Source organism: Orycteropus afer, unplaced genomic scaffold (assembly GCF_000298275.1).
Source record: "Orycteropus afer afer isolate SDZICR_OR568_19922 unplaced genomic scaffold, OryAfe1.0 scaffold00026, whole genome shotgun sequence".
Taxonomy (NCBI): domain Eukaryota; kingdom Metazoa; phylum Chordata; class Mammalia; order Tubulidentata; family Orycteropodidae; genus Orycteropus; species Orycteropus afer.
In genome coordinates, this window is record NW_006921613.1 from 19,137,875 (window position 1) to 19,149,972 (window position 12,098).

At 42.3% G+C, this 12,098-nt stretch overlaps 1 protein-coding gene across 1 annotated transcript in view; it reads left to right on the plus strand.

Annotated features, from left to right (window-relative positions):
* EHD4 (EH domain containing 4) overlaps positions 1 to 12,098 on the plus strand; it is a 122,235-nt gene that overhangs the window by 31,076 nt on the left and 79,061 nt on the right. The window contains exon 2 of the mRNA XM_007935289.2: positions 8,124 to 8,300. Within this exon, the coding sequence (XP_007933480.1) occupies positions 8,124 to 8,300 (177 nt within the window). The remainder of the gene's footprint in view (positions 1 to 8,123; positions 8,301 to 12,098) is intronic.

The window sequence follows — 12,098 nt, forward strand, 5'->3', positions numbered from 1 at the left end:
GGTCAATGACATGAGACAAAGTATATGTGAACTGCTGTATGGAAAGTGAATTTGCTCTGTAAATCTTCACCCAAATCACAATAAATTTAAAAAAAATAAAAATAAAAAACTCACTGCCATCAAGTTGATTGCAACTCATGGTGACCCCTCCTTGGGTTTCTGAAGCGATATCTCTATGGAAGTAGATTGCCCAGTCTTCCTTCTGAGGAGTGGCTGGTGAGTTTGAACCTCCAGCCTTCTGGCTAGCTGTCAAATGCCTTAGGCACTATGCCATCAGAGCTCCCAAAATTACTATTTGGGGTTAGTTTAATGCTCTTTTAAAAATGTTTCACACAATAGCAGTGAATTGAACCCTCAAACTCAACACATAGATGCCAATGTAGGCACAATTGTGTTCTGAATCTGCTTGTCATCACACAAGCTAATACTCTCTATTGGGTGTGAGAATCTAAAAGTAATGTTCATAAGTCACCCCAGATATATGTGCCATGTTATTTTTTAGAGAGTTTACTTGGTTATTGAATGCCTATTTGAAAAGTCTCATGTTTACATAGGGAGATAGATCAGTTGAATCAAAATTAAAGTTCCAGTAGCAAATTGGAATTTGTTTCATTTTCAGAGACGTAAAAAAAAAATTAAGGCTAAGTTTGTTTGGTTTTTTTATTGTGATTTGGATGAAAGTTTACAGAGCAAATTCATTTTCCATACACTAGTTCATACACATTTTGTTTCACGACATTGATTGTAATCCCCACTTCTTCCCTGTGGTTACCTTTTTTTCTCTGTGTCCTTCTTTCTTACGCATTCCTGCCCTCTAAGCTATTTCTCTGTGCAAATACTGCCCTTCTGATCTCCCATGGTTGATTGTCCCAAGGAGTGTACCTACCTGGTATAAATGTTTACCCTACATGCCTGTTTGTTATTTGGCTGGAAGCCATGGGAATAGGTTCAACTCCAGGCCTGAAGAGTGACTAGGGTCCATAGTCGGGTGTTTCTCCAATCTATCAGACCAGTAAACCCGGTCTCTTTTTTTTTTTATTTTTTTTAATGATTTTGAGTTTTGTTCCATTCTATCCAGGATCTCCTGCACTGATCCCTTTCTAAGTGGTTGACAGTAGTAGCTAGGTACCACCTAGTTCTTCTGGTAGGACCAGTTTGAACAATCAGAAAAATCTTACATTTATATATTTGTTATAGCGCACAAAACATGTGCCTGCCATGGCTCTCATTGGGAGCTGATTCAGCCTTAGAGCTACAGTTTAAAGCAGGTAGTGTTCTCAAAGGAGCCCTGGGGTACAATGGCTAAGTTCTTAGCTGCTAACCAAAAGATTGGCAGTTCAAATCTACCCAGTGGCTCTGCAGTAGAAAAACTTGGTGATCTATTCCCATGAAGATTACAGCCAAGAAAACCTTATGGGGCAGCTCTACTCTGTCACATGGATTGCTATGAGTCAAAATCAACTCAATGGCACCTAAAAACAAGTGTTCTCAAAGGACTAGTAGGAAACCCTACATTCAAATTTTGGTTTCCCCACTCACTAGCTATATAACCACAGATAAGCCACTTTAACTATTTAAGCCTAAATTTCCTCATTTATAAAAAGTACCTACTACCTCAAAGGTACTTAGGATGAAATGAGATAATTCATGTAAAGACTTTCGCATATAACAAGTCTTTAGATATTAAGTATATTACTAAAAGTTTTAGTGTTTTTTCCCACTATTCCAGGCACAAGTGTGTAGATGAGTACTTTGTCCCCAGGGGGACAAAGTTTGCCTCTGGAGTTTGTTTGTCTTTAGTAATCCTTAAGCCCATCTTTGAGAAGATGGTGCTTGGGTATGGTGAGAGAGTTTTCTATAACATTAGGGGGAAAAAAATGGCTAAACAATCAAAGAAAAAAGACATCATCCACATATACCCTTGCATCAAAGAAGTAACTTGGCAACAGTAACTAGAAAGATTAGATAGGAGCATTAAGGGGCAGTGAATTTATGTTAACTGGGGAGGAACAACTCAGAAAAGGAGGGTGAGAATGGTTATACAGCTCTGAAGAATCAATCTCACTGAATGGTACCTGTAGAAATTGTTGAATTTGTATATATTTTCCTGTGTATATTCTCAACAACAACAAAATAAATAAAATTATATTATTCACAACAAGCAGCTCCTTGGGCCTAAGCTGAGCTCTGACAGCCAGTGGGCCCAGGAGGTGCTCAAATGAGGCTGAACCATGAAGTTTATCAGATGAGGACTCCTCCTTGCCACCCTCTCTGCACAGCTGTTTGGAATCTGAATGACTGTACCTTTTTTATGTTGATGACTTGGCTCCAGTCTCTTGGAGCAATCACCACTAGAATTGGCACGCCTCGCTGAGAACACAGGAAAAGGGGAGCAAGGTGGGGCCAAGGACAAAATCAAGTCTTTAACGCACAGGATGCGATGGAGTGGGCTAATCGGCTCTGAATCACGATGGATTATTTTCTGTAGTCTTCCTGTGGCCTCTCGTTCCTTTGAATTCTTGTTATTGCAGATAACACCACAGAGTCCCTGGAACTTGTAGCTTTGTGAAAGCCTCTGAAATTAAAAAAAAGAAAAAAAATTAACACAGTTGATTATCTTGTACATGCTACAATGTGATGAACTAGTTTTCGTACAGTTCACTTCAGGATCTACTCAGACTTTTCCTTTCAATGTTGCTGCTTTTGAACCTTATCATTTCATTTTCACTCTTCGACACCAAAAACTGTATTTCGTGGTTGTTCTTGAGTCCCTCCCTGCATGGAGATGTGCCTGTCTAGTCAGCAGGGTGACATGTATGTATGTGAGTTTCAACAATCCCCCAGTGTAGAAACTCCCCAGGACAATCTGCTTAGAGAGTGTATAGTATATTAGTGCATGCATTTGACAGGTCCAATTTAGAGCAATGAGGGTGTTGATGGGTCAGGGATAAAATTCTTGTTTTCTATACAGGAGGCTTGAGTTCAGTTCCAGCCAATGCATCTTATATACAATCACTACTCATCTTCCAGAGAAGGCGTGTATGTTATTATGATGCTGACCATTTCAGCAGAGATTCTAGACTAAGACAAACTAGGAAGAAAGGCTTTGTGATCTGTTTCCAAAAATCAGCCAATGAAAACCCTATGGGCTTCTGTTAAGGGTGATGGTATAATTTGGGAACAGATAAGGGTGATGGTTGAACAACATGATGAACATAATTAATGTCACCAAATTATACATGTGAAGATTGTTGAAATGTCAAATGCTTTGCTACATATATATTTACTACTCACACACACACACACACACACACACAAAAAAAAAATCCTATGGATTATAACAGTCCCATCTGTAACCGATTACAGGCATGGGACAGGACTGGGCACCATTTCTTCTGTTACGCATGGGGCAAACAACAGTTAGAGTGATGGTGAGCTGGGAATTGTGCGGGGTCTCGAGGTTATACGGCTTAGCCTGGTGTAAGCCTTTGGCAAGGAAGGAGGAGCTCCCAGGCTCCAAACCAATGCAGCCACCAGCAAGTATGACCAACCACAAGTCACTTTCCTGCTCTAATCCTCAGTTTCCTCATCTGTAAAGATAAAGAATCAAATGACTCTTGATCAGGGTTGAATCAAATGATTCCTACCTAAGAGACTTTGGGGCTCTCAAGTTCTAAGTGTGGACCATGCCTTCCAGGAAATAAGAACCCATAAGAAGAGGAGAAATGGTCCCATCAGTCATGTCAACAGTAGATATAATGTGAGAAGCACCACAGACGGGAGAACGGGGAGGGGAGTGATCAGAAAGGACTACCAGGAAGGGTGTGCCATTTGGTAAAGTGACTTAGAGAACGGGTACAATAAGTAGTAGAGATCATGAGAGATCATCCTTCACCAGACAAAGAAAACAACGTAAAGGAAGACAGGCAGGGAATATAGGCCTGGAAGAGACCAGTCCAGAAGAAGGTCCACCAAGAGGAGCAGGGGAGCCCAGACTGGAAGGTAGACAAGGGGGTGGCTTATGGAAGACCCTGAGAATTATGGTTTTTTTTTTTTTAATTTGCTAATATGCTATGTCTTTCATTGATTATTACTTTGATAATGAGATTGAACATTGAATTTTGCATCTTTGTTATCTATGGGAGAAAGTATAGCTAAGCAAATTAATAGTATCAGCCAGATATATAATGCAGTAATCCAGTGATTGATTGCTAGTTCTTCCTCTAGCTAGTTCTGTCTAGGACTCAGAGATCGAATGATCTTCTAAAGTCACAGTTCAGGTGACACCTTTTACTTCCGACTGTTTCACATCTGCATATACTTTTAAAATTTTAAAATAATTATTTGTTAGAGTTACTGTCTGGCAGGGTTGCTACTTAGAAATTTCAGCTTCTATTATAGTATGAACTTGTAAGTAGGAAACACCTATTCTTTAAACAGAATTTTATAATTCAAGTTTTTCTTTAAAATCACTCAGTTACTCCAAAATAAGTGGGGTCTTGCTATGCTTTTATATAAATGAAACATCAGAAGGTGATTTAGACACTCCCTGGTAGTGATCATCTGATTTAAACTCTGGTTACATGTGAGCTAGGAACTCACTGTTTAACTACAGCATTCAAATGCCCCTACACCCCTGCGAGCTCAGCCGCATTTTTACCTCCCAACGGCCTGGGGCCTGGAGGGTGCCTCCTCCTGACAAGGCCTGGACTAGGTGCCATATTGTAGGGAAAAACTCAACACTGCACTCCTCCGAAAGCAGGTGGCTCAGTTCTTGTCTGGTTAGTCTATTTTATTGGTTTGTGTAACCTTTTATAGGCTCTCTTGGCAAGCCAGCCATTGCTGTTCACATTGATTCCATGGGAAAGTGCCTGTCAAGTTTCAAATCAACACCGGGGCCTAATCCTTTTGTGCTTTGGAAACGTGGGTGCTACAAGGAGGCTGGTGACACTGGCTGCTGATCTACCAAGGCCCAGTCCCTTTTCTGCAATGTCTCCCCTTCCTTACTCTCTCCAAGGCCTCCTGGCATAGTTTCACCCTTGCTACAGGGAGTAGAAATCAAGCTGGATGAGGGAGGGGTGCTGTGTCTGGCTTTAAATTCTAGCTTTGCTGCTGACTGGCTTCAGATTTCCCAGAGTGGCTGTAAAACCTAACTGCCACTTTTATATGTGCATATGAATCCACACACACTGTATACATTGTATATGTGCTAGAGTTCCACAAAATGTGGGATGTTTTCACAATACATTTTATCAGTAATCCTAGGATTTGTATAGAATTTCATAAGAATTTATAAACATGAACATTTCTGCTCTTAAGTATATTTACTAGGCTAGTAAACACACAAAGTTTTTTGTTTTGTTTGTGATCTATAAGTTTTTTTTGTGGATTTTTGCTGCCACTGCTGTTGTTTAGAGATGCACTAAGGGTTAGAGTGAAAAAGTTTTGGAAAATTAAAAAAATTAAATTAAATTTGAACACATTTCAGCACCTCCTCTCTCCAGCTTTTCTCCAGAGACAATGGGGAGAACTGGCCCCTTCTTGGTAGGGTAGCCTAAGGACCATACAGTTTGGAGGACTGTATGTTTGGAGAGGTCTTTTCCATTACTTTTGAGGAAATGGGGGTCCTCATGCTTTATCCCCAGTGGTACACTCTGAGACTATGCATTCCCTTCATGCTCTTTATCTCTGAACAAACCACCAACTTGAGTGCCAGTTTAAACAAATTTGGAAACATTGCAAGCTCTGAAGTCAGACTTGCTAACATTTACTGTGTGACTTTGGGCAAGTAGCTTAGCCTCTCTGATGCCTCTGCTTCCCCAGCTGTACAATGGAGATATTAGTACCCACCTCAGAGTACGATGATTAGATGAAACAATAGTGCATGTAGAAAGAAGGCTTTGCACTATACCAGGCATATACCTGTAAATGCTGTTGGTATTATCTAATTTTTTCCCTGTTTACTCTAAATTGAGGGGACATGTTTAAATGATATATTTATTCTGGGGCTTCCCAACCTCCCAGAAATGTAGAAATCTTGGGTGAAGTTAAAACTAGTTAAAAGTATAAAATATAGCCTTTGTGCTAAGATTGCTAAACAACCCCAATTTTATTTATAGAGAAAGCACAAGTCCAAAGGATGGCTTATTTTCTCTTTCTTATAAAAATGGCAAAATTGCATTTAATATTTGATAATTCAGTTCTTTCCTTCCACCCTTGGAAATAAATTCACAGGTTCTGGACTGATATTTGATCAATCAGGACTTGTTAGACAAAGAAATAGTTTATAGCCAAATAGATTGTTAGCTGTAGGAATGGGGAGCTAGAGAAGGTTGTACAAGTTTCTTCCCTTGAGCCCTTCACTAGGATGAGGGGTCATTTCCCTGGCAGGATTGGGCTCTGCCCTAATCACCTCAAACAGGGCTTCTCACCACCCCTCGTATCTGTTCTTTCTGAAAAAAACCAAACTCACTGCTGTCAAGTCATTTTCAACTCATAGGCACCCCTCCTTGGGTTTCTGAGACGGTAACTCTACGGAAGTAGATTGCCCAATCTTCCTTCCGAGGAGTGGCTGGTAGGTTTGAACCACCAGCCTTCTGGTTAGCAGTCACATGCCTTAGACACTATACCACCAGTGCTGTGTTGATGCTTGTCACTTGGTAGTGAGTGAAATGTATTTCAGAATGTTCCCTCTTCTTGTTTCCCTTGGTTGCAAAGGAAGGAGGGAGTAGTCTTTGCCCCCTCCCCACCCCCAAGTCCTAATCCCATTATGAATAAGTACATAAATGTGTCCAAAGGATGTCATGCTTAATAAGTAGAGGGTCAGAGTAAACAAAGGAAGCATCCATCAAATGGAGTGATAAAATAGTCACAAGGGTAGACTCAAACATACCAGCCAGCGGTCATGAAGATGGTGCAAGACTGGGCAGCGCTTCATTCTGTAACACGTAAGATCACCAGGAATCAGAGCCAATTCAACAGCAGCTAACAACAATATTGTATAAAGGAAACTTGGGAGGAAAGGCCTCTGAATGGCTTCAGCTTAATGAAGGAAGCAGACTTACCCCATCACTCTCCTCTTGCTCCTGTGCCCTATGTTATGTCACCTGGATCTCCTCAGCTCCCTGAATAAGAACCTTGGATGATGTTTCTAGGGCCACTGTATACAGTTGTGTAGGTTAGACCCTACCTGAGGGCACCTAGGCAAGGAGCATGTGAGGTTAAAGTTCAACTAGAGTCCTTCTTGTCAAGTTGTGAACCTGGTACAGGGCTGTGTCTGCCCAGAGGAAGGGGCATGTTTTAGTGATTTGCATAAAGACTAATGGCTGGTAATGGCCCTGGTGCTATCTAATCAGATCCTCCCCTTCCCCCCTGCTGCCCATAGCAGCCTCCATTGCTGCTGAGTTCTTTGGAGACCATCTTCCATGGCCATGACTTTCAGGGGCCCAGGGGAGCTGCAAAATGAACAAGGGAGGATGTGTTGGCACAATTGATTGCCAGTGACAAGGAAGGCGATTGTTCATTATCTCAGTCACTGTGTATTGAGTGCCCTCAGTGGGCAGGCACAATGTTGGGAGCAGGAGATATACATCTGGGCCTAAGACATGGCTTTGGCTGATAAGTATAATACCTGTGTTGAGCATCACAATGGCCTTGGGCACAGGGGGTCCTGGGAGCATGGAGAAAGTGTCCTCAACATGCTGGAGGGACAGGTCAAGGGAATCTTCCCTAGAGCAGATGAGCCTGTGCAGTGTCTTCAGAAAGCATGGGAGCTGGTTGGGTGCCCCTCTCAGGGTGGTGTCTTTTCTGCCAATGGAACCACAAGGGAAGATCACCATGCTGAGAAGAAGTACAGTTTCAGAAGGTCCAGTAAGTCTACAAGGAGCCTGACCCCTTCCATCAGGCTTCTTACACTGGGCAAAGAAAAAATAGATCCATAGTTTTGTTTTCTTTTTTTACAGAATAGTAGAAATAGTAAAATGGCAGTTGGTCTCCATTTCTGGGAGATTATATTTGTTGGTTTTTAAATGATTGGTTAAACACTGGTAACCCAGGGGAGCTTCTGGCCTCTTGCTTTGTGACATGTGACATGCTCATCCGTCTTTGCTTTTCCCTTCCACCAGATACTTGCTGGAGCAAGATTTCCCAGGCATGCGGATTGGCCCAGAGCCCACCACTGACTCCTTCATCGCTGTGATGTATGGGGAGACAGAGGGTAGCACCCCAGGAAACGCTTTGGTTGTGGACCCCAAAAAGCCATTCCGAAAACTTAGTCGTTTTGGAAATGCTTTCCTGAATCGGTAAGGACCAACAAACTGCCATCTTTGGTCAGGTTGCTTAAAACTTTTTTTTGAATTATTGCCAAGTATTGGTAAAAGTTCAAAAATAGAAGAACAGAGCATGTCAGTTCTAGGACAAAGAGAGTTTATAGGGAATATGCATATTGTATTCAAATATTGTATTTGAAAGACAACCATAGGAAATGACCATTCATACCTATTGTGTGTGGCTTCAGAGAGCAGAGCCTTAGCCCAGGATTGGACATTGTAAGGCCAGACAGTATAAGGAACAAATTTCTAATAATTTGAGCTGTGTAAAAATAGAGCGGCTTGCTTTGGGAGTTAATGAGCTCCCTGTAACTGGCGACATGAGCTGAAGGCTACATAATGACCTCTCAGGCATAATGACTGGGGCCTCCTGGAGTCGAGAGGAAGCTTAGCCAGGGGAAGGTTCTTCGGATGCCCAGGTTTAGTCTGTTGATTACTCTGGGATAGTTGCTTCTCACTCCTGTGCTTTCAATTGCTTCCATATTCATGGACAGGAGAAGTAAAGTTACAATAGGAAAAGTTCATTTTTTTGCATGATCTTTTTCTGTAGATGAGAAATTGTGGGCTAACTGAGATTCTGTCTTAATTAGAAATGTGTTTTATTTGGACTACCTCCATATCTTTCACCAGAGTTCCCAATGAAACCAAGGAGTTTGTGGGGGAAAGAGAATAAGCCAGTGGGTTCTCCTGGACCCAGCTCAGCCCGTTCAGACATGATTTGCTGTTCTTCTCTCTCTCCTCCTCCTCTTTATAGTTACTAGCATATGTTTTAAAACCCTTTTATCTTCTTTTTTGCTGTCATTTCCCCCACCCCTCCATTGCCCTGTTCTCTGAATTTACTGCTATAGATGGTTGATCTGGGGGAGTGGGATGTAGGAGGTGCAGAACCAGGGAGTAGTAATTAAGCCTCCTTAGGGACAGGAAGAGGTCCATGGGTGGCTGCTAACCTAAAGGTTGGCTGTTCAAACCCACCCAGCAGTACCACAGAGAAAAAGTCCTGGCAATCTGTTTCTGTAAAGATTACAGCCAAGAAAATCCTATGGAACAGTTCTACTCTATAACACATGGGTCACCATGAGTCTCAATTGACTCAACAGCACGAAACAACAAGAAGTAAGATTTAAGCTGACAGACAACAGGAGATGTTAACTGTACTTCTCCTTTTCAGATCATTTTAAAAATAGGAATAGATCCTTCCAGCTGACTGCTGTTTGCCCAGAACACTAAGTAGCCTCACTGCACAAATATAGGGGGTTCCTTTTACATGGAAGATGGGATAACTTATGTGCCCTAGTATCAAGCTATGGCTCTGCCAAAGGTGGCCCAGGTAACCTCCACAAGTGCCTTCTTTGAAAAACTAAACTAGGCATCTCACTGAAGGCCTTCTGGTTATGCTCCCATTGCAAATCAAAGAAAGCATCCTAGTGGTAGATAGGGGACTTGGCAGTAAGGTAACAGAAATGCACAGATGATGTAGATATAGTCACAGAGAGTTGCAACTCATTACTGACGGTGATTTGCAGAACAATGTCCAGACTTTTCCTCTTCTCTAAGAGGAATTGACTCCTTGACTCCAGCCTCAATTGAGCAGCCTTGATTGGCACCAGGGAGTGGGAGAAATTAAGCTGGGGCTTTGTGAATCAGGGCCCAGAACCAGGGAGCACCAAAGGGTCAACTCCCTGGATTCCTTGGGATGGAGTAGACCATAGTCGAGGGGAAGTGACACAAGAAGCTCCCCCATCAGAGCTTCCCTGGGAGCCATGTCACAGGATGGACAACAGCCAGATTTCCTGTCCTGGCCCTGGAAGGTTCCGGAGGCCCCGGAAAGTGCAGGATATAAGATCCTTCTCTGTAGGAGGCTGCTCTCAAATCCCATGATTTCATTTCCACTGCCCTTAGTCTCAAACTCTTTTTGCTTGACAAAGGCTTAAAAAAGAAATAAGCTGCTACTTCCTTCAAATGACCATTTTGTGAAATCCATATTCACAAGGAAAAACCCAGGAATAGTGGTTATTGGCTTGTTTTATTTTGGCAGATAATTTACTTTACCAACAACAATAATTTTTTTTTTCTCAAATCCAAACAATAGTAGATGAGTATAGAAAAGGGGTATTTAGGAAAGACTTTAAGTGGCCAAGTTTGTTACCTCAGAATTTTAAACTTGCTCAAAGTAATCCATATATAACACTATATAATCAAGTTTTAATTGAATTCAAAATAATACGTAGAAAAATAACGACAATTAATTATATAGCATTTACTATGTGTCAGGTACTGTTCTGAACTTTACTTGTTTATTAACTCTAAGTCCTCACAAAGACTCTGTCACAAATAGAGGAAGAGTTGAAGTATGATGTTGTTGTTATATGCCACGGAGTCAGACCTGACTTAGAGCGATCCCTCCTTGGGTTTCCACGGAAGTATCACTACGGAAGTAGATTGCCCAACCTTCCTTCCGAGGAGTGGCTGGTGGGTTTGAACCACCAGCCTTCCAGTTAGCAGTCAAGTGCCTTAGACACTATGCCACCAGAGCTCCTAAACAGTTTTTTTAGAAGTACATTGCCCAACCTTCCTTCCAGGGACTGGCTGGTAGGTTTGAACTGCCAGCCTTCTGGTTAGCAGTCAGATGCCTTAGGCACTATGCCACCAAAGCTCCCTAGAGAGGTTAATTTAACTTGGGTCCCTCAGCTGTTAAGTAGCACTGCTGGGCTTAGAACCTACAAAGTCCCCACTAGTTCCACTATACTGAGCTGCTGAATGGTATGAAACTTAGACTAAGAATCATTGCCTACTGCCCTTTCTGAACCGCCCCCCATTTAACTTTTTTTTTTTTTTCCAAATGATTGATTACTCTAAGGAGTGTCTACTTTCCTAGAGTTATTGTTCACCTTGTAGACCTATCTATCTGTTGTTTGAAAATTCAGTTACAGGAGTGAGTTCAGTCCCAGGTCCCTATTTAACTTTTAAACCAAACCAAACCCACTGCTGGTGAGTGGGATCCAACTCATAGCAACCCCTCATTGGGTTTCCAAGGCGGTATCACTACGAAAGTAGTTTGCCCAACCTTCCGTCCGAGGAGTGGCTGGTGTGTTTGAACCGCTAGCCTTCTGGTTAGCAGTCAAATGCTTTAGGCACTATGCCACCAGACCCCTTAATAGGGCTCTCCAGTTGTGGTGATGAAGATGAAATTATGTTCCATGTTATAATTTACATTATCCTTCTGAGGTTAATAAGACAGAAAATACTATGACCAATTTACAGATGGGAAAGCTTAAAGCAGAAAAGTAAAGTGACTTGCTGAAGGCCACAGTCATGAAGAGGCAGAGATAGGACCAGAATTCAGGATCTCCCTTCTCTCCTGGCCACCCTGTGCCTCCATGAGGCTCTGGCAAAGAAGAGTCTCTGTCCTTCTAGCCATACTGGTGGCCATGCATATGGAAGGCTCACAAGTAAGGGACGTACCTCATGTACTTAAGAGTGAACAGCCTGGTGAAGTAGTATCCATGTGACAGGGCTGCGGTTCCACACAACACCTGCTTAAGGAAGAGAGGCAGTCAGTGTGAGATGCTCACACTGTTCATAACTTTAGCATCCCTCCAGGAACATTGACAGGGTTAACTCTAAAGGCAGCAAACCTCTTTTTCCATGGAGCATACTTTTCTTAGGAGCTCTGGTAGCATAGTGGCTAAAGCACTTGACTGCTCACCAGAAGGCTGGCGGTTCAAACCCACCAGCCACTCCTCGGAAGGAAGGTTGGGCAATCCTACTTCC